The 24,704-nt window shown below is 45.3% G+C and overlaps 1 protein-coding gene across 6 annotated transcripts in view; it reads left to right on the top strand.

Annotated features, from left to right (window-relative positions):
• Positions 1 to 24,359, top strand: part of Tmc5 (transmembrane channel like 5) — a 78,364-nt gene extending 54,005 nt beyond the window's left edge. For all 6 annotated transcript variants that reach the window (XM_040755718.1, XM_021230425.2, XM_040755725.1 and 3 more), the window contains 11 exons: positions 2,387 to 2,538; positions 5,121 to 5,199; positions 6,541 to 6,638; positions 9,716 to 9,811; positions 15,986 to 16,061; positions 16,245 to 16,378; positions 17,955 to 18,128; positions 19,901 to 19,979; positions 21,963 to 22,067; positions 22,700 to 22,742; positions 23,892 to 24,359. In XM_040755718.1, coding sequence (XP_040611652.1) covers positions 2,387 to 2,538; positions 5,121 to 5,199; positions 6,541 to 6,638; positions 9,716 to 9,811; positions 15,986 to 16,061; positions 16,245 to 16,378; positions 17,955 to 18,128; positions 19,901 to 19,979; positions 21,963 to 22,067; positions 22,700 to 22,742; positions 23,892 to 23,938 — 1,083 coding nt within the window. In that variant the 3' untranslated portion in view covers positions 23,939 to 24,359. The remainder of the gene's footprint in view (positions 1 to 2,386; positions 2,539 to 5,120; positions 5,200 to 6,540; positions 6,639 to 9,715; positions 9,812 to 15,985; positions 16,062 to 16,244; positions 16,379 to 17,954; positions 18,129 to 19,900; positions 19,980 to 21,962; positions 22,068 to 22,699; positions 22,743 to 23,891) is intronic.
• The last annotated feature ends 345 nt before the right edge of the window (positions 24,360 to 24,704 follow it).

Genomic DNA, 24,704 nt, shown 5'->3' with positions numbered 1-24,704 from the left:
ATTATTCTGTCCCCAGGCCCCGTGACCCCTGACAGAGTAAATGCTCAGTAAGTCTGACAGACAGATGAACTTCCCCGCATGGCTTCATCTTTCTTGGCCTTACCTCTGGTCTAAAAACAATGAGTATGGGATTACACAAACTTGAAAGGTTGCGACTGGCCATGTTAAAGTCTGAGTTTAAAGATGGAAAACTGAGTCATAGCTTTTAGAGGTCTGCCCTTGACCGCATGGGGTGGAAGCTGTGGCTGGGCATCTGCAGGTGTAAAGTCTTTACCTCTTGCATTTGCCCTGAAGTGCAGGGTAGCTAGTGAGAGACAGATGTCCTAGGACCATTCCCTGGTCCACGCACCTGCTCTGGGCTGAGCAGGACCAACAGCTGGCATAAATCCGGTGGCTGTCAATCACTGGTAACCATGGCTTCCATGGGTAGGCGTGGCCTTTTCTCATCTCTGGATTCTAATGAGTCTCTGTGGCTTGAGGGATGCTTCCCTGGCTCAGAGATGCCAATCACCCAGGTTCCCCCTCCGAGATGGGACAGAGAGGAAGCATCAGAACCAAGACATGTCACTTAATTTCCTCAATGCTCTGCCAGAAGCAGTGCCAAGGAGGAAGGAGCTACCTTGGCTCACAATTTTAGGGGATGCCAGTTCATCTTCGAGAGGAAGACATGGTGGCTGGGTATGGCTAGTGTAGATGGGAGTGGGTGAACTGTCTCTATAGGTCAAGATGCAGAGAATATTGTGGGAGGCACCGGAGGCTGGGCTTTGCCCTTCAAAAACTGTCCTTCTGTGATGCATTTTCTCCAGCCATGCTTCATGTCCCAAGGTCCCACAGCCTCCCAAAACTGAGCTACTAGCTGGAGACCAAGTATTTAAACACTCAGGCCTGTAACTTTACATCCTGCCTATGATACAAGGATTCCAAAGACATACCAAGGGGCAAGAGGTTCTTTCCAGGCCTCTAGAAGTGGATACAGGTGGGGTCAGGCCTCAGAAGAAGGAGAATAAAATATGAAACACCAAATCCACCCACAGGAACCACTCCAAGAAAAAAAATGCCTGACAGAGGGCCCTCTACCTGCATATGAGGTACCTACCAGGGGGCTGCATCCACATGTAAAGGCACTACATAGGCTAGCCTCTTCCCCAGTTCAGTTCTTAGCACAAAGAAGGCCTGGTGAACCTGCCCCAGGTTGTGCAAGAATAGCAGGAACAGTCAGACCTGAAATCATACACATACAAGTAACATTATACAGCCTGAGCAGGTTGAATTGATATATTTTTGAGTATATATGCATGTAATATGTATAACAACAATTTTTAAAAGGCCATGAATTTGAAAGAGAGCAGAGTAGGGTATACATGGGAGAGGAATGAGAAAGAGTAAAGGGAAGGGAGAAAGTGATGTAGTTATATTTTAGTTTAAATAAATAAATACATAAATAAATAATGGGGGTCAGGCATGGAGGCATATGGCCTTTAATCCCAACACTAGGAAGGCAGAAGCAGGGAGATCTCTTTGAGACTGATCTACAGAATAAGTTCTAAGGATAGTCAAGGATACATAATGAGACCTTGTCTCACCCACTAATACTAATACTAATACTAATACTAATACTAATACTAAAACTAATACTAGAGTAGTGGGGAAAATCCCATGGTGTTTAGTTCCCTTGTACCATGGCTAAAATAGATTTTGTTTCCACAACAAGAGAACTCAATATCCTAACCCAAGGCATCTTGGTAAGGAGAACCAAGTCCCAGCAGAGCTGTTTTGAGTTTAGATTACTGTCCTAGTCTCACTGTGTTGGTTCGATAAAACACTCGGACCAAAACCAACCTGGAGAGAAAAGGGCTTATTTGGTTTACACTTCCAGGTCACAGTCGGACACTGGGGGAGTCAGGGCAAGAACTTAAGCAAGAACCTGGAGGCAGGACATGGGTAAACACTGTTTGCTGGTCCCCTCATAGGCTCGTGGTCAGCTAGCTTTCTTATACAGCCCAGGAACATCTGTCCAGGGCTAGTGCTGCCAACCGTAAGCTTGGCCCTCCTGATTCAATTGTCAGTCAACACAATACCCCACGAATATACAAATATACCCAGAGGCCAGTATGGTCTAGGCAGTTCCTTAGCTAAGGTTTCCCCTTGGCACTTGACTCTTGGTTGTATCTGTATCAAGATGACAAAAACAAAACAAAACAAGCTAACTAGCACTGTTCTGATCCAATGCTTCCTTGCTGGGTGACCCTGGGAAAATGTATTTACCTCTCTGAGATTCAGTATGCTCCAGAGGAGCTGGGGAGGGGAGCTCTTTATTTGAGACCTTCTGAGTATGCAGAGAGGGTCCACGACTCCATGGACCTCAGCTTATCCTCCAACCCCGCAGTTCTTGAAGACACACAGGAACCCTGGGGCGGTGCTGTTACTGCCATTCGTTGTGTCCTGCATCAACCTGGCCGTGCCTCGCTTCTACTCCATGTTCCGCCTAGTGGAGAGGTACGAAGTACCAAGACAGGAAGTCTACGTCCTCCTGATCCGGTAGGTGTGTTACACCCACTTTTAGCTCATTTCTGGGAGCTAGAAGGAGTTGCATTCAAATGTCTATGTTCCTTTCCTGAAGAAAGGCATTCACGGAATGAAGTGTGTCATATGGCGAGTTAACAGTTGTCTTCGATAGGGTTTCTATTGCTGTGATGAAACACCATGGTCAAAAGCAAGTTGGGGAGGAAAGACTTAACCTTCCACATCGCTGTTCATCACTGAAGAAAGTCAAGATAGGAACTCAAACAGGGCAGGAACTTGGAGGCAGGAGCTGATACAGAGGCTGTGGAAGGGGTACTTCTTATTCCCTTGATCTCCATGGCTTGCTGAGCCTGCTTCCTTATAGAACCCTGGACCATCACCCACCCCCAGGTGTGGTCCCACCTACATTGGTCTGTGCTTTCCCCCATCAATCACTAATTAAGAAAATACCCTACAGGCTTGCCTGCAGTCCATTCTTATGGAGGCATTTTTTAAAATTAAGATTCCATAATTTCAGATGACTTTAGCTTGTATCACATTGATATAAAACTATCCAACATAACAGCCTTCAAATAACCCTGGAAAAATATGATTATGGAGTATGAGTGCTTTTTTACTAGGTGGTGGTTTACCTTTCTCAATGGCTGCTAGCCTGGGGATTAACCTGATTCTCAAGTGTCACGAAGAGATGGACAGCACTGTGCAAGGGTTCTTCAGGACCCCTGGTACCCACTGCCTCACACAGGAGAAGGCACTTTTCTGTAATTCATCCATCAAAACAGAAGGAAGGATGCTCTTGGTGTCTCCTTGGCTCAAAGGTGACACCCCTTGGTGATGCCCATTCCTACGTACAAGGAATGTGGCCAAAGTTTGATAAACAACCAAAGCTACCCAGTTTCTGTCCTTGCAGCCTCTTCCTGGCTGATTTGCTTGCTAACTCCTGACTTTAACTGTGTATCTTCACAATGCATAAAATGTCCTCACAGATCACCTCCAGGGTCCTTCTTCACTGTGGCCTCAGAACTCTGACCCTAGGCCCATATGCCAGCCTCATTTTCTGTCTTTCACTTCTCCATGCCCCCTCACTGGCCTGCTGGGTGTTCTCAGACATGTCTAACTCCATACCTGCCTCTGCTCTGACTGTTCCCTTTGCCTGAAAGACTTCCTACATATGGCCCTGGGGCTTGCTTCCTGACTTCATTTAGGCTTCTGCTCAATGTTGTCCTTTCATGGTGTCTTCCTGACCACTCTTATTCCTTACATTATAATTTCCCTATCACTCTTATTCCTTATATTATAATTTCCTTCCACTTCTTAGCATTTTATTTATTGTCTCCCCCAGAAGTATGTGTGCATGTGCATGTCACACACTCACATATGTACATCTAAGGGAAAATTATTTTCTTGCTCGAAGTACCTGGGATATTATAGATGATCAAGAATAATTAGTGAATGAATGAATTAATAAATCAGTGAGTCAATTATTTTCAATTTATATTATGAAAAATTCTAACCATGATGATTCTTGTGCCATCATTATTCCTCCCAATCCACCCATCAGGCCGGGGTTCCACTTAGGTGTGATGGCTAATGTCGATTGTCAACCCGATGGGCTCTGTAATCATTTAACAGACAAATCTCTGGGCACGTCTGGAAGTTTCTAGACTGGGTTAGTTGAAGTGTGAAGACACACTCTAGCCATGAACAGCACCAGGCCTGTTGGCCAGGATCAGGGATACATCTCTCTTTGCTTCCTAATTGTGTATGCAATGTGACCAACTGCTTATGTTCCTGCTGCCATGTCTGCCCTTACATGAGGGGCTTTACCCTCAAGCTGTGAGCTAACAAAACAAAACAGAAATGCTTTCACCAACTTTTCATCGAGGATTTGGTCACAGCAATGACAAAATTAACTAATACATGAGGTATGCATTGGGAAGTTAATATCAAGGATCGCTGTCCTACTTGAAGCTTGGGTAAGATAGGTGTAACATGCCACCTGTGATAGAGTTATTAAGGTTAAGAGAGATGGTTTAATGTGGGACACAGTAGAGCATCCTGGGTAAGCATTCAATAAATAAATATTAAGCACATTTCGTATTACTATAATGGGCTTTAATTGAGAGAAAAGCTTGTTCATTTGCAGGGTCAACAGAAGAGAATTATTAGTCACAATGGATTAAGTTTTTGCTGCGGTAGCAATCCTCCCTAAGTCTCAGTGACATGGACACAAAGGTTTACTTCTTGCCAGTGTTGCACTTACACTGTAGACTGGAAAGAAGGTTGTATGCCTGTTAGTCACCAAAGAACCCATGCTGAGGCATCAACACACATCTGAGGTATTGCTGACTGCCCTTGCAAAGAAGGTCAGTGAGTTCTGGAAGATCTCAGAGTGACATGCTGTGCTCAAGGCTAGAACTGACACATGACACATCTGCTCATAGTTCACCTGCTAGAACTCATCCTATGGGTGTATCCAGCCTCAGAAGGGAGACAGAAATGCCTGTCCTACTGCATGTCTACAGGGAACAATGACCAACAGCACAGGGAGACTCCCAATGAGAGTGACCAGAACCATTTCCTTTTCTGTTACTTAGAAACATTCTTCTGAAGATCTCCATCATTGGAATTCTTTGTTACTATTGGCTCAACATCGTGGCCCTGTCTGGCGAAGAGGTGAGATTTATGTGCTGTTCTGCCTTGAGTTTCTTTCTTGGGCTTTAGTCCCCTGACAGCCATCACACTTCCTTTTGGGAAGGGGGAGGAAAGAAGTTCATCTGGAAAGCAGCTTAAAGCAGGAGGGCTTCGTGGAAATGCTGAGATGTCAATCAAATACACCCAATCTCTTTAGCTTCAGTCTTTGTATCTGTAGGATGGGCACTATTCAATGTCAGCTGGGACCAGCCTATGGTGGGCATACAGTTGACAGCAATTCTGAGGCTAATCTGTCCAAATAGCCTGAGGATAAGCACAGATCCTTCTTGAGCTTTGACAGACACTGGGCTCTGCTGATATGCAGACATGTAGCTCATCTACACACATCCTAACCCTGACTGTCTCTACCTCTCCCACACTCAACATGGCTTTAACCTTCTCTTGCCTCAGATCATGGGTTTCTGGTCCCTGCACTCTGACAGTGGTGCCCCAGAAGACCTCAAAAGAGATAACCTCCTTGGTTCCAAGGCCCTCTCCTTGGAATACCTTGATTCTACTACTAGCTTCCCCTGACAAAAACAAAACAAAACCTCTGTATCATACACTTTCCAGTGTATGAGTAAGAGATCCCTTATTTTTTTGACTCCACTTCAAGTGCTTGGGCACACTGGGTCCCCAAGGGACCATACTGGCCAAAATAACATCACTATGTCTGCATTCAAATTATTTGTCATAACACGGTATCTTCGCTGAATCCCAGTCATCAAAGATATTCAAAACCAGCTTTCCAAGTTAGAGTGTTAGAGAACATATCATGTTATAGCTACACATTTATTCTTCTGTCCATCTATTCATTTATTTGTGTATCCATTCTCCCATTCGTTAATCCAGTCATTCAACTATCATCTATTCCCCTAAAACTCATCCATCCATTCACCTATCCACTTATCCACCTATGCTTGTATCTTTCCAATGTATGTTTATACGATGAAGAAGTCAAATAGAAAGAGGGGGAATATTGTTAGCCCTCCTTCTTACTGAGGAAAATTCTTAGTCCTGATATGGAAATGGAGTCTAGAAGGGACAGGGCAGAGATGAAATATCTTAGAAGTAGAGGTTGTGAGAGAAGATTTTTGTACATGTGAGCAATAAGCCTTGTGGTAGAAAGATCCACAGAAAAGAGAGCAGGTGCGCGCGCACGCGCACACACACACACACACACACACACACACACATTCAATGGCTGTTTTTACAAATTAAGTCTGCTTTTCTGGGTACACAGGGTATGGTCAAATTGTGCCCACATAAACTCTGAGTAGGGTCACCAGCCCTGCCTGACCCTGACTCATGTCTGCCTTCCAGTGCTGGGAGACCCTCATTGGTCAGGACATCTACAGGCTTCTTCTCATGGACTTCGTGTTCTCCTTGGCTGATTCCTTACTCGGGGAGTTCCTAAGGAGGTAAGCATTCTTCAGTTGTAAGTGGCTCTGTAACCTGAGACCGATTCCTGGCTCCAGCCACGTCTGCTGTGTGTGTCTAATCTGCCCATTGTCCTACAGGGTGTTGTTCTTTTCTAACTTAACTACATTCCACCTGAACCTGAGAGTTCACTGGGCTTAGGCTGACCCAACCCAACAGAAACCACAGAAATAAGCCAGGTGTTGGTGGCGCTCGCCTTTAATCCCAGCACTCGGGAGGCAGAGGAAGGCGGATCTCTGTGAGTTTGAGACCAGCCTGGTCTACAAAAGCAAGCTAGTTCTGGGACAGCCTCCAAAGCCACAGAGAAACCCTATCTTGAAAAACCAAAATAAATAAACAAACAAACAAACAAATAAAATCCCAGAAATAAATCAGAAACTGAGCCACTTGGAATCTGTCTCTCCCTTTCTCTCATTCTCTGTTGTCTGTGACATGGGACTGGAACCTAGGGCTTCGGATGCGCTGGGCAATCACCTCCCCCACTGAGCTGGGTCTCCAACCACACACGTATTATTTTTAAAGATTTTTAAAATTTCTGTTATCATCTATCTTTATTTATTTGTTTATTTGTGTGCACATATATGTGTGAGTTTATGTGCACCATGAGCACCTGTGCATGCAAGCATCCAAAGAGAACATCAAATCCCCTGGAACTGGAATTAACAGGCAGTTGTGAGCCACTCAGTGAGGGTCCTGGGAACTGAACTTGGATCTTCTGCAGTAAGAGCCAGAGCTCTTAACAGCCAAGCCACATCTCCAGCCCATGCTAAAATCCTTGTCTACAGTAGATGGTTTTTTGTTTTTGTGTTTGTGTTTTCGAGACAGGGTTTCCCTGTATTGTTTTGGAGGTTGTCCTGGAACTCTCTCTGTAGACCAAGCTGGCCTCGAACTCACAGATTTGCCTGACTCTGCCTCCCAAGTGCTGGGACTAGAGGCATGCGCCACCAATGCCCAGCAATAGATGGTTTTAATATAAATAAAACCATATATATACATATATATGTACACACATATTTGTGTATCCCTCCATATTTGTAGGTGTTTTTGTTGCTTGTTTATTTGTTCCTTTTGAGACAGAGACTTGCTACATAGCACAGGCCAACCTTGAACTCGTAGCAAACCTCCTGCCTTAGCCTCCAAGTGCTGTGATGTGTACCACCACACCCAGATTGGCCCTCCCCCACTTCCAATTTCTCTACATACACATTATTACATGTATACATACTATATCATACTCTAGTCTCCAAAAAGAGCAACTAAATGGTTTTGCTGCATGGAACACAGGATTCTTGTTTAAGGTTAGTGGGATCTTTTCAGACGATGCTTTTTTGCAACAGACCGTGGTCTTTATTTTAGGTGCAGATGTACAGGACAGAGACACTGTGACTAGTGGCCAGGCTTGGTTACTTTTTATTTTTATTTTTTGCAGTGCTGGGGTAGGGAGAGACACATCCTCTTTGTACTAAGTAAGCACCCCACTACTGAGCCGTACCCTACTCCTGTGGAGGTTCTATTCTGTTTTTATTTCACTCACTTTATAGTGGCTTGATGTGCACCTCTTCTTTCTAGGTGTTGCTTTTACTGAGAGCAACACCTAGAGATGCTATGGTATCAAGCCAGATTTTCTCCATGGGGAGACTGAATGCCAAAATTTACTCTGTCCAAACTTGCGTTTGTTCCAGCTTCTGTCCACAGCCTGACTGTAAAGGGGAGAAGCATTTTTGTTAACAGAAATTTGGAGGAGATGGAAACCTGGCAGAGGAGATGTCTCAATGAGTGGAGTGTTTATCACACAAGCATGAGGACCCGCATTAGAATCCCCAGAGCCCACATAAAGCCAGTTGTGGTAGCACACCCATAATCCCAGTGCTCCTAATGGGAGACAGGAGAAGCTCCCAAAAGCAGCTCACCAAAAGACTCTGTCTCAAACAAGGTAGAATAGGAGAACTAATACCAAGATGGTCCTGTGGTTTCCATATGCACACTGTGCCACAAGTGTACCCCCATGAATGTACAGATACATGTATGCACATATCAGACACATCAACGAAGAGTCAAACCAATAATAATAAGAGAAGAGAAAAGAAAGTGCCATTAAAGAATGATGGAAGCCCTGACAGGTCAACCACACACCAGGGCAGGCTCTACTTCCAAGAGCAACACACACTGGACTTGACTGCAAGAGAGAATTCATAGTTGGGTGGGTAGGGACGTGATGGTGGAGAGGGTGGATGTGGGAGGGGTGGGGTGAATATGATCAAAAGGCATTGTGAGATATTCTCAAAGAATTAGCAAAAATAATATTTAAGAAAACAAGAAAAGGCCGGGCGTTGGTGGCGCATGCCTTTAATCCCAGCACTTGGAAGGCAGAGGCAGGTGGATCTCTGTGAGTTCGAGGCCAGCCTGGTCTACAGAGTGAGTTCCAGGACAGCCTCCAAAGCCACAGAGAAACCCTGTCTCTAAAAACCAAAAAAAAAAAAAAAAAAAAAAAAAAAAAAAAGAAAGAAAAAAGAGAAATAAAGTTTCCCCAAAGTATATAGAGAGCTTGTTTTCTTCTTTAGGAACAGGGACCATCACAGTAAACATACATGTGGCTTAGTTGGCTCAGGGGTAAAGTGCACTCTTAGCATATGTAAGTCCCCAGGCTCCATCCTCAGCACCAAAAAACAGTTTTTAAAAATGCATTTGGGTTGGGAGGTGCTCTGCTTGTTTGCTTCATGAAAAAAAAAGTAATAAACAAAGAATGGGTTGAACCAGAAAGTAGGCTGGGGAATCCAGAAAGTAGGCTGGGTAATTTAAATAATGAGGGCAGCCAATGTCCTCTAGAACTGTTTACAGTCTTCACAGTAGTTCCCTACTTGGCTACATTGCTTTAATCCCAGGTCTCGCCCGTTCCTTCAGCTCCTGGAGAACTTGCAGTGTACTCAGGCTTCTTCAGCCATTGCTCTAGGCCCTGCAGCTTCATTCTTAGCCACTGGGGGTCTCTGCTGCCATTGGTACTGCCTGGTGGGGTGCTCTGAGTTGGCATTGGAGTACTAAATGCAATACATCTTCACAGGCTCATTGGGACGAAATTCATCACAAGTCTCAGCCTACAGGAGTTTGACATTGCCAGGAATGTCCTAGAACTGATCTACGCACAAACTCTGACCTGGTAAGTTTTTCAGTGCAACAGAGTGCCCCTGGTAAGTTTCCATCTGGGACTGGATTTGGGAGTTTTGGTTGTAGGTCCCTGATCTATTGTTTAAAAATCTTGCAGAGGTGACCAGGCATAGTGGCACACACCTTTAATTTCAGCACTGGAGGCCAGCCTGGTCTACAGAGCTAGTTCCAGGATAGCCAGGGCTACACAGGGAAATCCTATTTTTAAAAAACAAAACAAAGCAAAAAAAAAAAAAAATCTGGCCGGGTGGTGGTGGCGCACATCTTTAATCCCAGCACTCGGGAGGCAGAGGCAGGCGGATCTCTGTGAGTTCCAGGCAAGGCTGAACCGACAGCCTCCAAAACAATACAGAGAAACCCTGTCTCGTAAAACAAAACAAACAAAATCTGTGTGGGTGATAGCAAGCATAGCTAGTCTGAAAGCTAAGACATTAGCATGTGTTCTAGAACAGTCTTTGCCTTCAGGAGTCCTTGATAATGTCGGACAAGAGTCATCTTAGGGCAAGGTAGCAACCTGGAGACCCACAGACCATAGGCAGCCACAGGCTTGGTTTGTTTCCCACCCCATCTCACGCCTACCCCTTCCAGCCCTGCCAAGTACTCTTCCCAACTCTCTGGATTACCCCTTACAGTGTTGAGTGTTAGATCTACCTGAAATGCTTTATGTGTGTGTGTGTGTGTGTGTGTACACAAGTGTGTGAACTTGTTCGTGTGTGCATGCACACACATATGGAGTCCAGAAAACAATTGTGCTGTGCCTCATTCTTTAAAACTGTTCATTCTTTAAAATGTTTCTTTCCTTTTTTAGGCAGGGTTAGTCTCTGGAACTCACCTAGTAGGCTAAGCAGGCCAGAGAGCCCCTGTGAACCCTTGACTCTGCCTACCAGGTCTAGCATTATAGCACAAGCCACCATGCTTGGCTTTTAAACTTTAGGCTCTAATGATTGAACACAGGTTCTCATATTTAACAAGACAGGCACTTTACCAATTAAGCTGTGACCCTAGCTCCATGCAATTTACAGACTGAAACAGAATCACCAACCAATGTGATAGTATTAGGGGAAGATTTGATCTTAAAGTGGAACCACCATTAGTGGGATTAGTCCCCTTATAAAAGAGGGCCAAGAGAGGCATCTGGACCCTTCTACCGTGTTAGGATAGTGAGAAGGTTTCGTTCATGAACCAGGAAGTGAGCTTCACCAGACACTGAATCTGCCAACCACTCAATCTTGGACTAAAGTCGACTAGCCAAAGGTGTTTTGTCATAGTATTCCAAGTGAGTAATACAATCGCCAATACTTTTTATTATTTTATTTTATTTTATGTGTATAGGTGTTTTTCCTGTATGTATGTCTGTGCATCACGTGTGTGCCTTACCCACTGAGGTCAGAAGAGGGCACCAGATGCCCTGGAGCTGGAGTGATAGATGGTTACCAGCAGGCGTGTAGGTGCTGGGAGTTGAACCAGGGTCCTCTGAAAGAGCAGTCAGTATTCTTAATCACTGAGCCAGTTCTCCAACCCTATGTTTTTTGTTTCTTTGTTTGAGGCAGCTTAGAAAACTGTAGCCCTGTGTAGCCCTGGCTGACCTAGAAATCACTATGTAAACCAGGCTGACCTGGAACTCACATCAATCCACCTGCCTCTGCCTCTTAAGTGCTGAGATTAGGTGTGCATTGCCATGCGCAGTCCAATCACCAGTCCTTAAAACACAGGAGGTCATGTAGAATTCCCTGTCTCTCTCTTCCTCCTTTCCTCCTTCCGTTTCTTCCTCCCTCTCTCCCTCCTTCCTCTTGCCCTTCCTCTCTTTCTCCCTTGTTTCTTTCCTCCGTTCTTCCCTCCTTTCGTCCCCCCCCCTTGTTTTTCAGGATGGCTAGAATGGTCATCTAGTTCTACCACGGAATTTCATTTTGCTTTATTTTTGTGGTGGTACTGGGGAACAAACCTGGGTTCTCATGCACAATAAGGACATGGCAAGTGTTTCACCACTGAGATATCCCACCCTAGTCCTTGACATCCATCCTTTCTTACAGGTTCACTTAGAACCTTAGACCTGCCCATGCAATTCTTTCCTTCCTTACTGTAACATGATAGAGTCAATGCCAGAGCTTTGTGTGTCATATCAAGTTCCCGGGTTCTATCTGTTGGGAAACTGCTCATTTCAAAGCAATGCATTAGGAGTTGAATAAACCTGGGTTCTGGGGCTAACCCTGCCACTCACTGAGGTCCCTGACTTCTCAGAGCCTCAGTTTCCTAGAACTTGCATATAATAGTAGCTGCTTTCAAATTACATTGAAGATGAAATTTGACAGTAGATGAACAAAGCTTTGCAAACTCCAGCAGGCCAGGCAACTTCCAAGTGCCTCATTATTTTGTCTCATGAAAATTGTTCCAGGTGGTCTGGTTGTCTGACAATAACTGTCTTTGAACAGATGTTCCAGCAAGGGAGGACTTTTCTTTGGTATTTAAGTGGTGATGAGTCTCCACTGCCAGGCCACAGGCTGACTTCAAAGGTCACCCACCACATTATTTCAACAACCAGGACACCTTCGGTGAGGGTAAAGGGTTGAGATAATAGTTCCTGCTTCAGGAGATTTGGAAGATTAAAGGAAAAAGATATGTCTGCTCACTGGGTGTCTGGCTCAGAACCGTTTCTACAGCTGTCGTTCTATGAACTCTTGTACCATTATTCATTAACAGTGCATAACTGGGCTGGGAGGTGGCTCAGTCAGTAGAGTGCTTGCCTCACAAGCATGAGGACCTGAGCTTGATCCCCAGTACCAATATAAAAACTGAGTGTGTGTCTGCCATCCCTACACTGGAGAGGTGGAGAAAGAAAGATCATGCCCTGGAGATTGCTAGTCAGCCAGTCTAGTCAAATAACCAACTCCCAGGTCAGTGAGAGACTCTATCATAAAAAATAAGATGGAGAATGAATGAGGGAGACACCTCAAATGGAGCCCTGACCCTCATGCCCATGTGCACACATGTGCATATTCAACCACAAACACATACATGCACCAGATACGTACAACAAAGTTGGACATTGTGGTGCATGCCTGCAATCCCAGCACTTCAAGACTGAATCAGGAAGATTACAAATTCAAGGCTAGCCTGGGCTAAACAATGAGCCCTAGTCTCAAACAGACATTAACACATAACAAGAATCATCACCTGGCTTTGTAACCCATCTTCTGAATTTTTTCATTTTCCAAAATCCAAAACACTACATCATTTAAACCACTCCCTACCCCCCACTCTCCCCAACCCTGGCACCCAGCATTCTACTTTTTAGTTCGATGCTTTGGCTACCCTAGATACACCGTAAAGGAGGCAATGCTTGTCTATTTGTGTCTGGCTCATTTCACTTACTCATGGAATTTCCTTTTTAAGCACATTCAGCCCCTCATGCATGTCAGACCACACTTTATCCATTCATTTGTCTGTGAACATTCTGGTGGCTTCCCACTGTTGTGAACAGTATCACTGTGAACATGGGTGTGCAGACATCTCTGGGAGATTCTGCTTTCAGTTGTTCAACTATCTACCCAGAAACAGAATGGCTGGGTCTGTTTGTAAACACTCTTAAATTATTTTGTGATTTGAAAACAGGATTAGCTGCCACAGGTCTTTAATCCCAGAACTCTGGAAGCAGAGGCAGGTGGGTTTCTGTGAGTTCAAGGCCAATTTGGTCTCCATAGTGAATTCCAGGACAGCTGGGGCTACAAATTGAGACCCTGTTTTTTGGGAGGGGAATCCAATAACAACAAAAACACAAAACCAAAAAGACAAAAACAACAACAAGCCCCACAATGGGGAGCAGGGTAGCCCAATTCTTCCTTTGGGATGGAGCTGCCATCTTCTGGTAATTTGCCTAAATGACAGAGAGATTTGAGAAGCACCCAATACACACTCTCTAGGGCTTTTAGGAAACATGGATTATTCTAACCACATATATGTCAATCTAGAAGAAGGACGATGCTGTGGATGCTTGCTTGTTCTCAGTAGTGCTGACAAACGCCATGACCAAAAGCAACCTGGAGAGGAAAAGGGGGCGTTGGCTCACACTTCTGGATTACTATCCATTACTGAGGAAAGAAATCCAGAGGCAGAAAGGATGCAAGATGTGTTTGGCGCTGGTTTGCTCGGTTTGCTCACTGGCCAATGCATAGCTAGCTTTCTTTTTCATTTTTATTTGTTTTTGAGATTATAATTTGTTTTCTCCTTCCCTTTCCTCCCTCCAGATCCTCCCATACGCTCTTCCGTGCTCTCCTTCAAATTCATCACCTCTTTTGTCACTAATTGTTATTATATGCATACATGTATGTACTACCTGTGTGTATGTTTTCCAGGCTGATCATTTGGCACTGGACAACCAAATCAGTGTGCTCTTCTCTGGGGAAGGCCACCTTTCCTGCTCCCAGATTTCCTCGGTTGTAAACAACTGAGACATACCAAATATGAATAGTTAGTTCTTTGTGTCAGGTGGAAACCTGGTGGAATTTTCTCTGTACAGTTTGGCATGTCCATTGGTGTCATCTTTGTTCAGCTCACATTTCTGTGGCCATATTGGTGAGATTTTACAGTGTAGTTTCCGATATTACTCGGAGACACAATATCACAGCAAATTCCCCCATCCTCTGGCTGTTACAATCTTTCTGCCCTCCTTCTGCAACAAACCCTGAGCGTTAGGTGTGGGAGTGTTACAGATGTATCCATTGGGACGGGACCCCACAACTTGATTGTGGTTTCCTGTAGTGGTCTCCATCTGTTGCAAAGGGAAGTTTCTTTAATGAAAGGTGAAGACTACTCTTATGGTACTACCTGCAGTGGGATGGCCCTCCTGCATCAATTGCCAATCAAGATAGTGCTCACACACACACACACAGACATGCACACAGGCCAAATTGATGGAGGTAGATCTTTGAGGCTTCTCTCAGATGACTCCAGGCTGTGTCAAGGTGACAATCAAGTCTCCTTATGATGTACTCTTCAAAAGAGAGTGCCCCCACAAATGTTCCCATGGCAAAGGCAGGAGCACCTAAAAGTTGCCCAGTGTGAAGTTGGCATCATTGTCAAAAAAGCAAGTTCTTCACAAGAGAATTAGTGTTTGTCGAACATACTAAGCACTCTGAAAGCAGAAAGTATTTCCTGAAGTAAAGAAAAATGCAAGAAAAGGAAAGAAAGAACGCAAAGAGAAGAACCCAGTTCATGTAAGGTGCCAGCCTGCTCCTTCAGAGGAGGGAGAGACGGGGAAGCAGACTGCACTGTTGGAGCTTATGCCTATCCATTCCTGGAATAACAAACAATAACTCTACTGAAAAAAATAATAATGGTGGCAAATTACCCAGTCTGGGTAAAAATAATACATAGCCTTTTAAGGAGTGTTTACTTTGGCCTAGCTTTCAAATCTAAGGCCTGGGCTCCCCTACTGCCAACCATTTGAAGACATTCCAAAAGGAAATGTAAGTGGCAAGCAAGGAATGATGTGTTGAAAACTAGCCAGATGAGAGATCTTGTCTTGAACAAAAAGTGTCCATCTGAAGACAATGCCTGAAGTTCTCCTCTGACCTCCACATATGTACTGTGTCCATACACACCTGATTCCCCAACAAATGCACAAACACACAAGCTTGCACATACAAGCATATGTATATGTACACACACACACACACACACACACACACACACACGCTGATCATTCTGATTTATTTGTTTATTTTTTGAGACAGTGTCTTACTTTGTAGCCCTGGCTGATCTGGAACTCACTAGGTAACCAGGTTGTCCTTGAACTCACAGAGATCCACCTGCCTCTGCCTCCCAAGTGCTGGGATTAAAGGTGTGTGTCAACCATTCTGCCTAGACTCAACCATTCTGCTTTCTTGGATTTTGAGCTGACTGTTAATAAGCACAGTTGAAAACATGGTATCTTATTCTGTCTCTACACAAATAACAGATAGGCTTTCTAGACTTTAGGATTTCCCCATTCTAACTTAACTACTGTTTTAACAACTCTATCTCTAAATCCAGTCATGTTTTGAGGTACCATGGTGTGTGTGTGTGTGTGTGTGTATGTGTGTGTGTGTGTGTGTGTAATTCTCTCCCATGCCTCTGCCTCCTGTATGCCTGGTGCTTCCCCAGGTCTCTGACACTCCTGTTTTCCTCACAGGCTTGGAATTTTCTTCTGCCCTCTGCTGCCCTTTATCCAAATGATCACTCTCTTCATTATGTTCTATGTCAAAAATGTGAGTTGGACCCAAGTTTGTTAACTTATGACCTGCTGGGTAAACAAGCTGGAAAGGGGGCGTGGGGAGGGGTCAGAAGCCAAAATCGGGAAGCTGTACATCAAAGGCTGGAGAGTTGGCACATGGTGGGGCCTGAGGGCTGCTCCTTGGCCACAGGTGGAAGGGCTCCTTTTCTCTCCTCAGATCAGCCTGATGATGAACTTCCAACCTCCAAGCAAGGCCTGGCGGGCCTCGCAGATGATAACATTCTTCATCTTCTTACTCTTCTTCCCATCCTTCACGGGAGTGCTGTGCACCCTGGCCATCACCATCTGGAGGTAGGGACTGTGGCCTCTGCCTGAGGTGTTAGTGACAGGGTGGAGACATGTCTGTTTTTAAATGTGGGTTTTATTCTCCAGATATGGAGACAATTGCGGTTACTCAGTTCCCAAGAAAGGAAGACTCTCCATGCTAAGCAGGGCCACATGAGGAAAATGCAGAGCCACATGAGGAAAATGCAGAGGTGGTCAGGTGGTAAGGGACAGATGAGGCAGGGTAGCAAGGCTAGAACTGGCCACTTTGAGTCTTTTCGAAGGTTCTGCAGTCTTGGGAGCTGTTGTAGGTTGTTGAGATCATGACCTTGGGTAGATGGGTCCTGGGAACATGTTCCAACTGTGAAAGCCTGTTAAGACGTGGTTGTGCTGCAGGCTCCATATCAGGTGCTTGTCTTCACATGAAGCCATGCTTCCTAGCTAGCCCTGGGAAAGGAAGTCTCCCCCCCCCCCCCCGCCCCCATCCCGAGCCAATAAGACTCTCAGATGGCAAACATCAGAATAAAAACTATGCTTAATTCAGAGCTCATCCCATGTTCCTAGGGTAGCCAGCAAGGACCAAGGGAGGGGATGAATCCTGCCCAGGTTTTATTCTATACATTCTACACCATAGTTGGGAGCCATTTCCTAATTTCTGCCAACTGTTCAGGCTTCCCAGATGGGTAGAGACAACTTCTTCCACACTGAGAAGGAAACTTGACTGACTGAGCTGGAGGCCTTGGCTCCACCTCACTGCAGCCCCAAAGCTTCTGCTCCATGTCTAGGCCCCAGTAGGTCCCTTTCTCTGTGGTCAGGGCCCTCACTCTGAAGGAGTATCCCCATTCCCTCTGAGTCTCAGCTCCAAGGTCAGCTCTAGGCCTAAGCATCCCAGTCACCCCTGGCTGCTGCAGGTCCCTTACCCCTTTACTTTCTCAGGTTCACAATTCACCCATCATCCCATGGCTAACAGTTTATGTGCATGAGCTTTCTTTCACGTATGTGTGTGCACCATATGTTTGCCTGGTGCCTGCAGAGAAAAAAAGAGAAGGTCATATTCCCTGGAACTGTTACAGGTGCTTGTGAGTCACTGTGTGGGTGCTGGGAACTGAACCCGGCTCCTCTTACAAGAGCAGGAAATGTTCTGAACCTCTGAGCCATTTCTCCTGCCGCACCATTTGCTTCCTTTGTCATATCTACTCCCTGTCCTATCTCTTCCTAATCTTCCAGTTTCTACTCATTCGTAAGAGCTGACAGCACATGATCACAATGTCACACCTGGCTTCCATAGCTAACAAACCTCCCACTTAGTGTGCCTTAAGTCACATCCCCAAGGAAGACTTTCTGATCACTCCCAAGATACTGCTATATCATTGCCTCGATCCTGAATTGGTCACTGTGGCAGGTGATAGCATTCTAAGAGCCGGTCCTCAGACAGGAAGTGACACCAGGCCAGACAGTGAGAGTTCATCCCTTGGAAGGAGAGTGTGGAAAGAGCAGGCAAGATTTTCTGTTTCTAGAGCCTGAGTCCAGAAGGGATTCCTTGATTCTGGAATGCCTGCATCTGAGTCCAGGCAGCAGGTGGTTTTCTGTTTCCTGTTTGCAGATTGAAACCTTCAGCAGACTGTGGCCCCTTCCGAGGTTTGCCTTCCTTCATTGAGTCCATCTACAGCTGGATCGACACCCTAAGCAGAATGCCTGGCTACCTGTGGGTCGTCTGGATCTACCAGAACCTCATCGGAAGCGTGCACTTCTTTTTCATCCTCACCCTGATTGTGTTGTAAGTGGGGTTCCTCAAGAAACTAATGGGGCCGGGCGGTGGTGGCACACGCCTTTAATCCCAGCACTCGGGAGGCAGAGGCAGGCGGATCTCTGTGAGTTCGAGGCCGGGCTGGACCGATAGCCTCCGAAACAATACAGAGAAACCCTGTCTCGTAAAAACCAAAAAAAAAAAAAAAAAAAAAAAAAAAGAAACTAATGGGAGGAGAAGCTAAGAGTTCTTGGGGATCCTTTCATTGACTTGAGATGAGAATGGTCCTAGGATGCTCATTTGGGAAGCAAAACAAGGAATGCAAAGCAATGAATGCACGATGGTCTCAATTCGACCCTTGAAGAGAAACTAATGGGAGGAGAAGCTAAGAGTTCTTGGAGACCCTTTCATTGACTTGAGATGAGAATGGTCCTAGGATGCTCATTTGGGAAGCAAAACAAGGAATGCAAAGCAATGAATGCACGATGGTCTCAATTTGACCCTTGAAGAGAAACTAATGGGAGGAGAAGCTAAGAGTTCTTGGGGACCCTTTAATTGACTTGAGATGAGAATGGTCCTAGGATGCTCATTTGGGAAGCAAAACAAGGAATGCAAAGCAATGAATGCATGATGGTCTCAATTCGACCCTTGAAGAGAAACTTTTCTGTAAAATGTTGTTTAATGTTTTCCTATCTAAGCCTTTCAAAAAATGCTTTGCAAAGAAATTGTACTTTTTTCCTTTTTGCTGGGGATATACCTTAGTGGTAGAGTACTAGCCTAATGTGTAAGAACCAGGGTTTAATCTTCTGTACTTGGGAATAAAGGAAAATATTAAAATTTTTAAAAGAATGAAAATGTGTAAGGATTCTTAGAAAAAAATTCCTCTAGAAACAGTAAGATATAAAACTTGTCCAGGCTTCATTGAAATTTAGGGTATTGCATTTTAATTTTGAAAAATATCTATTTCTGACTTCTTGTGAAGATTCATCAACACTGGGTTCATTTTCCTGTGTGGAAGAACTGACTGGTGAACTCGCTGTGCTCTGTATTTCTCAGCTTAGCCCCCATGGCATTCGAAAGGGCTGTTCTTGTGGAGAGACACAGGACTCAAGGGCTCAGCCCATTGGAGCCAACCATGGAGTACAGAGCAATGTCTGTGCTCTGCAGATGAGAGTGACCAGTCAGAGACAGGATGGTTCCAGATGCAGCTTCCATGCTGCACAGTCTTACAGTGAGGAAGAGGCTAGAAGCCAGGCCTCTGGCTCTTCATGATGTTCCCCTTCCCACTCTCCAGCAGCAGCTGTTACTGGCACCTTAGAATGGTGAGCTGGCCTCGGCCAGGCTTCTCATCTCCCTCTCTGCTGCTGCCTCCGCTTGTACTGTGTGCGACGGGGGAAGTGCCCCTAACTAAGCAATCCTTCAGCACCAACGGAACCAAGTGGGTAGCCTACCATTTCAGTCCATTCTGACTCTGGGCCTGGATGGCATCAACCTCACAAGTTAGGGACTGGGTCCTGCAAAGGCCAGTTTAGAAGCTGGATATGGCAGGGCGCATCTGTAACTGCAACACTAGCAGAGGCAGAGACAGGAGTTCAGCGGTCAGCCAGACTATCACCCTGGTTTACAAGAGCTAGTTCCAGGACAGCCTCCAAAACCACAGAGAAACCCTGTCTCGAAAAACCAGAACAAACTAAAACAAAACAAAACCATTTGCCAGCAAATATTCCAGTCTTTCTGTATACCACTGAAACATGGAGCCTCAAAGCACTGTCAAGGGTGTCTGTCATTTTCTTCTCTTCCAGAATCATCACCTACCTTTACTGGCAGATTACAGAAGGGAGGAAGATCATGATCCGGCTGCTCCATGAACAGATCATTAATGTAAGGCTCTCTTGCGCCTCCTCCCTCCCTCCCTCCCTCCCTCCCTCCCTCCCTCCCTCCCTCCCTCCCTCCCTCCCTCCCTCCTTCCCTCTCTTCTCTCAACAGAGTATAATAAAAATTTTGAAACATATTCCAAAATACAGACAATAAATAGTACAATGAATTTCCAGTCCCCATCATCCAACATGTGTGTGCATGTGTGTACTTATGTGCGCAGGTACACATGTATGTGTATACACATGTGTGTGGAAGGCCAAAGGGCAACCTTGGGTATCATTCATTAGACTCTGTCTACATTTTAAAAAAACCAATAAGACAAGGTCTCTTGTTGGCCTGGAACTCACAAAGAAGGCCAGGCAAGCTGGCCAGCAAGCCCCAGAGACCTGCCTGTCTTCACTCTCTCCCAATTGGAATCACAAGCTCATGCCACAAGGATGCTTGTCTTTTTTATATAGGTTCTAGGCATGAAACCCACTTGTGATCACTTCACTGACAGATATCACTTCACCACCATTGACATTTATATACTCTCACTTCATCCCTGCAAATCTTTGTATTATTTTAAAAACTCCTGAGGTTTCTGCATTAACCACCTCTCTCATCACTGTGACACAGTACTTAATAGGAAGCAACTGGATGGAGGAAGAATTTATTTTGGCTCATGTTTCAGTCCATCATGGTAAGGAAGGCAGGCAGTTCATGAAGGCAGGAGCACGTGGTAGAGACCTGTCACATGTTGGCAGATCAGTGGGCAGAGAAGTTGGGCTAGAACCGGAAGCAGGTACCACTTTCAAGGCCCACCCCCAGGAGCCCACTTCCACTGGTTAAACCATGCTCCTGACAGTTCTGTGGCCACCTTTCCTGGGGGCGACCCTTCCTTCTTGGGGAAGTCCAGTTGATGAATATAGAAGCAGAGAGTGGTCTTGAAGTAGAGGCCACAGAAATATTAGTGTGAGCCGTAGTTATACAGTGATGGTTGTTGGGACAATTATTACAAACAGGATGTTACAGTCTGTAGCTCAAAGTTTAAGGAGAAACAGGCATGAAGTTGGGACAACCATGCATGTGTGACATTGGGGTAACCATGCCTATGTGAAGCTGGGGTGACTGTGCCTGTGTGACTCTGGGATGACAGTGTCTGTGCTCACCTGACTCACCACACAGGTGGAGTAGTTCACATCTTCCTGCTGTAGTGCCCATGGGGAAGGGATCCAGTCTCCTGGGAGAAGGAACACTCCCTCTGTTCTTCTTTGAACTGTTGAATCACAGATCTCAGCCAACATAGATAACTTAGAAACTTTTGTTTTTATTTTGTTTATTGTTATTATTATATTCTCTCTCTGTGTGTGTATGTGTGTGTGTGTGTGTGTGTGTGTGTGTGTGTGTGTGTGTATATATGTTCAGGCATGTGTGTCCCTTGTCATGTGTAGGACATTAGAGGACAACTTGCAGGACTCAATTCTCTCCTTCTACAATGGATTCCAAGGATGGGACTTAGGTCTTTAGGCTTTTGTAGCAAACACTTTTACCTGCTGAGCCATCTTACATGCCCACATATAACTTTGATGACTGAGTAATTGTTGATGTCCTTAGGAATGGAGTTCTTAAGCTTTTGGCATCTCAGTAGGACTGGGAAGACCTAGGCAAGACTAGTTTATACAATAAGGGCTGAGGCAGGGAGCTTGCAGGCAGGGCTTCTGAAGGTCTGCCTCCTAAACCTCCAGACAGTGGCTGGAAGTTGCATCTAGCACCAAGCTAGCAAAGACGCTGCTCCAGCCCACTGGGGAGGAGGTGTCACTTAGAGGAACCTAGGGCAATGCAGGAGAATTCCGGGGCTCATTGGCTTTGCTCTGAAATGTTTCTTCTCTTTCATCAGAAGAAGACATAGCAGATCTTTGCACTTGTGAGACTCTCTTTTATCCATGCCTTCTACACCCTACATCAGCATGCATCTTCCATGCTTTTATTTTTCCTTCCTGGCAGGAGGGCAAAGATAAGATGTTCCTGATAGAAAAACTCACCAAGCTACAGGATATGGAGAAGAGAGCCAACCCCAGCGCACTTATCCTGGAAAGGAGAGAGGTGGAGGTAAGGCCACAGCTGCTTTGGCCATGGAACACACACTTGCATCCTTGTGACAAGCGTTTTGGAGAGAAGATACAAAACTCTAGGTTTTTTCATGCCAGACAAGTGGTCTCCTCCTGAACCACACCCCTAGTCCTATTTATTATAGATATCTTATGTATTTGTGCCCCAAGGACATGTACATCTGCCCCCCATATCATGTTGTTAGTAGATATTCTTTTATCAAGCTCATAAAAAATTTTTTGGCCAATTTCTGTTGGTCTCCTGGAATACACCAGTAAAAAGTAAACTCTCCTTAACTCAAAACATTGACGGCATACTTTACTATTTGTGTAAATTAATACTGTCAGTGTTACCATCTCAAATCCCCAGAAGCCAGGTGCCTTTGTCACCCCAGGCACTAATACATTACCTGGCATGTCATAAATGCTCAGCAAATATCTGTGGAATGAATGCAATATTCGTTGCTAAAAAGCTAAACATCCTGGATATTTCTGAAGCTGACTCTCGGTCTCAACCATTACCCCTTGATTTTAAAATAGTGGTGGAATCACAGATTGTACTAACTGTACCAACACCTCAGTATTTGCATCCCCACCTCCAGTGACATTCCTGTCTGTTTGCTTCGTTTTCAGCAACAAAGCCCTTTGCATTTGGAGGAACTCAATACTGCTCATGGTACGTACCAGAACTGTCAGGGACAGAGACGTAGCCCAAGGTGGAGGGTGTGCAGTTGTTCTTCAGTCGCAAGCCTGACCACGAATGAATTTGCTTTTGGTCTGGTCTAACACAGAAGCTCGCAATGTTACAAGAACCTGGTTTCTGTCTGTTAGCTCTCTACACAAACAGCCACTTTGTAATGACGGCAAAACAATATCATCAGCATCTCACACCTCTTCAGGTTCAATCTAGTAAGAAGGAGTCAGGGAATCTAGAATTTTCACGTCAGCTTCATCCAGTCTGGTTGTCCATCCAGAAACCCATTTTTCAGACTATAAAAATGTGGCAGAGCAGGGCAGTGGTGGCACATGCCTTTAATCCCAGCACTCAGGAGGCAGGACAGGAGATATTCGAGGTCAGCCTGTTCTACAGAGCAAATTTCAGGACAGGCTCCAAAAGCTCCAGAGAAACCCTGTCTCGAAAAAGAAAAGAAAATGTGACAGTGCCTTTGGCCATAACCAAGTCATGTGCTTCAGCTATGGTACTGATGATACAACCATGAAGATGACAGGGACTGAGAGCAGGAGTTCTGCCTGCCAAGTCAGGGCTGGTGCCAGAAGGAGAATGGATGCTGGGAAGAAAACAGATAGTCCTACTCACATTTTAAACCAGTTATTTGATATTTGTGTGTGTGTGTGTGTGTGTGTGTGTGTGTGTGCATGCTTGTGTGTGTGTGTGTGTGTGTGTGCATGCTTGTATGTGCTACAAAGACCAGAAGAGGGAGCTGAGTATCCTCTCTCTTCCTATTTCTTTGAGGTAGGAGCTCTCCCTGAACCTGGAACCAGGAAACTTCAGTGATCCCCCCTGCCTCTGTCCTCATCATAGCAGGGTTTACAGTCATGTGTGGGATACCTGGCTTGGGACATGGGTTCTGGAATTCAGACTCTGGTCCTCATGATTCCACAGCAGGCACTTTGACCACCGAGCCACCTCTCCAGTACTGACAACAGTCAACAATGGGAGGTCAAGGGAAGAATCTAGAAGCTAAACAAAGGGGCAGGCAGGAAGGCTTGAGAAGTGCTGGGGTCCTCCTGGCCACATTGATTTTCCCCGTGAGATGGGACTGTGTCTGTCTGTGTTAACTTCTCTTTCCTGTGTGAAACCCAGACCTGCGATTGAGGCGATCACTGCGTGAAGAGTATCCAGAAGCCTGATGACTCTCGTGTGTTGTGGCAGCCAGATGCCAGTCACAAGGAGAAAGAAGATAAAAATAAATGGGATAACCTCCATGACAGCTGGGCCTCAGGAGCTTCTTGGGAGTAGAATCCAAACCTGAGGCCAAGAGGAATCTGATCCACAGTCAAATGACTCCTAGAAAAGAGGGCACACTTGCTTCTCTTCCAATCCAGACTGCAGATTTTGTCCAATTAAAACTGTTGAAGTATTGGAATTATTCCACAAACACCTGGGAAGAGGTAACCTGGAAATGTTGTGCTTTTATCTTTAAGAAATATATGTCTGCATGATGGGGCCTTTGAGAATCTCTCTTCCTATACCTGGCAATGGTTTAGAAACTGGTGCTAAGAAAAGAGGTCCACGATGAATAAAAATGTGATCCTCAACCCAGGATGCAAACCCTGTGAGTGGTGTGACTTTGAGCTAGAAATAGCCCCCATGTACTCTAAAACTGAAATGTAATGAAAGGTCTTGCGGCTAAACTTTGTGTCTTTACTGAGTATGAGAGTCTTGGGGTTGAACTAGAAATAGGGAAGGTGGTTTGAACTGAAGTGTCCTCTGCAGGCTCGTGTTTTGAATGCTTGCATCCTAGCTGGTGACACTATTTGGGGAGGCAATGGAACTTTTAGGAGGTAGACCCTTGATGGAGAAAGAAGCTTATTACAGGTAGGCTGACCTTTCAAGGATATTCCTGGCCCCTAGTTCCTGCTTTGTTCTTCTTCTTGGTCAGCCAAGATCTGAATA

This window comes from Mesocricetus auratus, unplaced genomic scaffold, assembly GCF_017639785.1.
Source record: "Mesocricetus auratus isolate SY011 unplaced genomic scaffold, BCM_Maur_2.0 Super-Scaffold_4256, whole genome shotgun sequence".
In the NCBI taxonomy this organism is placed as follows: Eukaryota; Metazoa; Chordata; class Mammalia; order Rodentia; family Cricetidae; genus Mesocricetus; species Mesocricetus auratus.
This window is presented reverse-complemented; position numbering and strand designations above follow the sequence as displayed.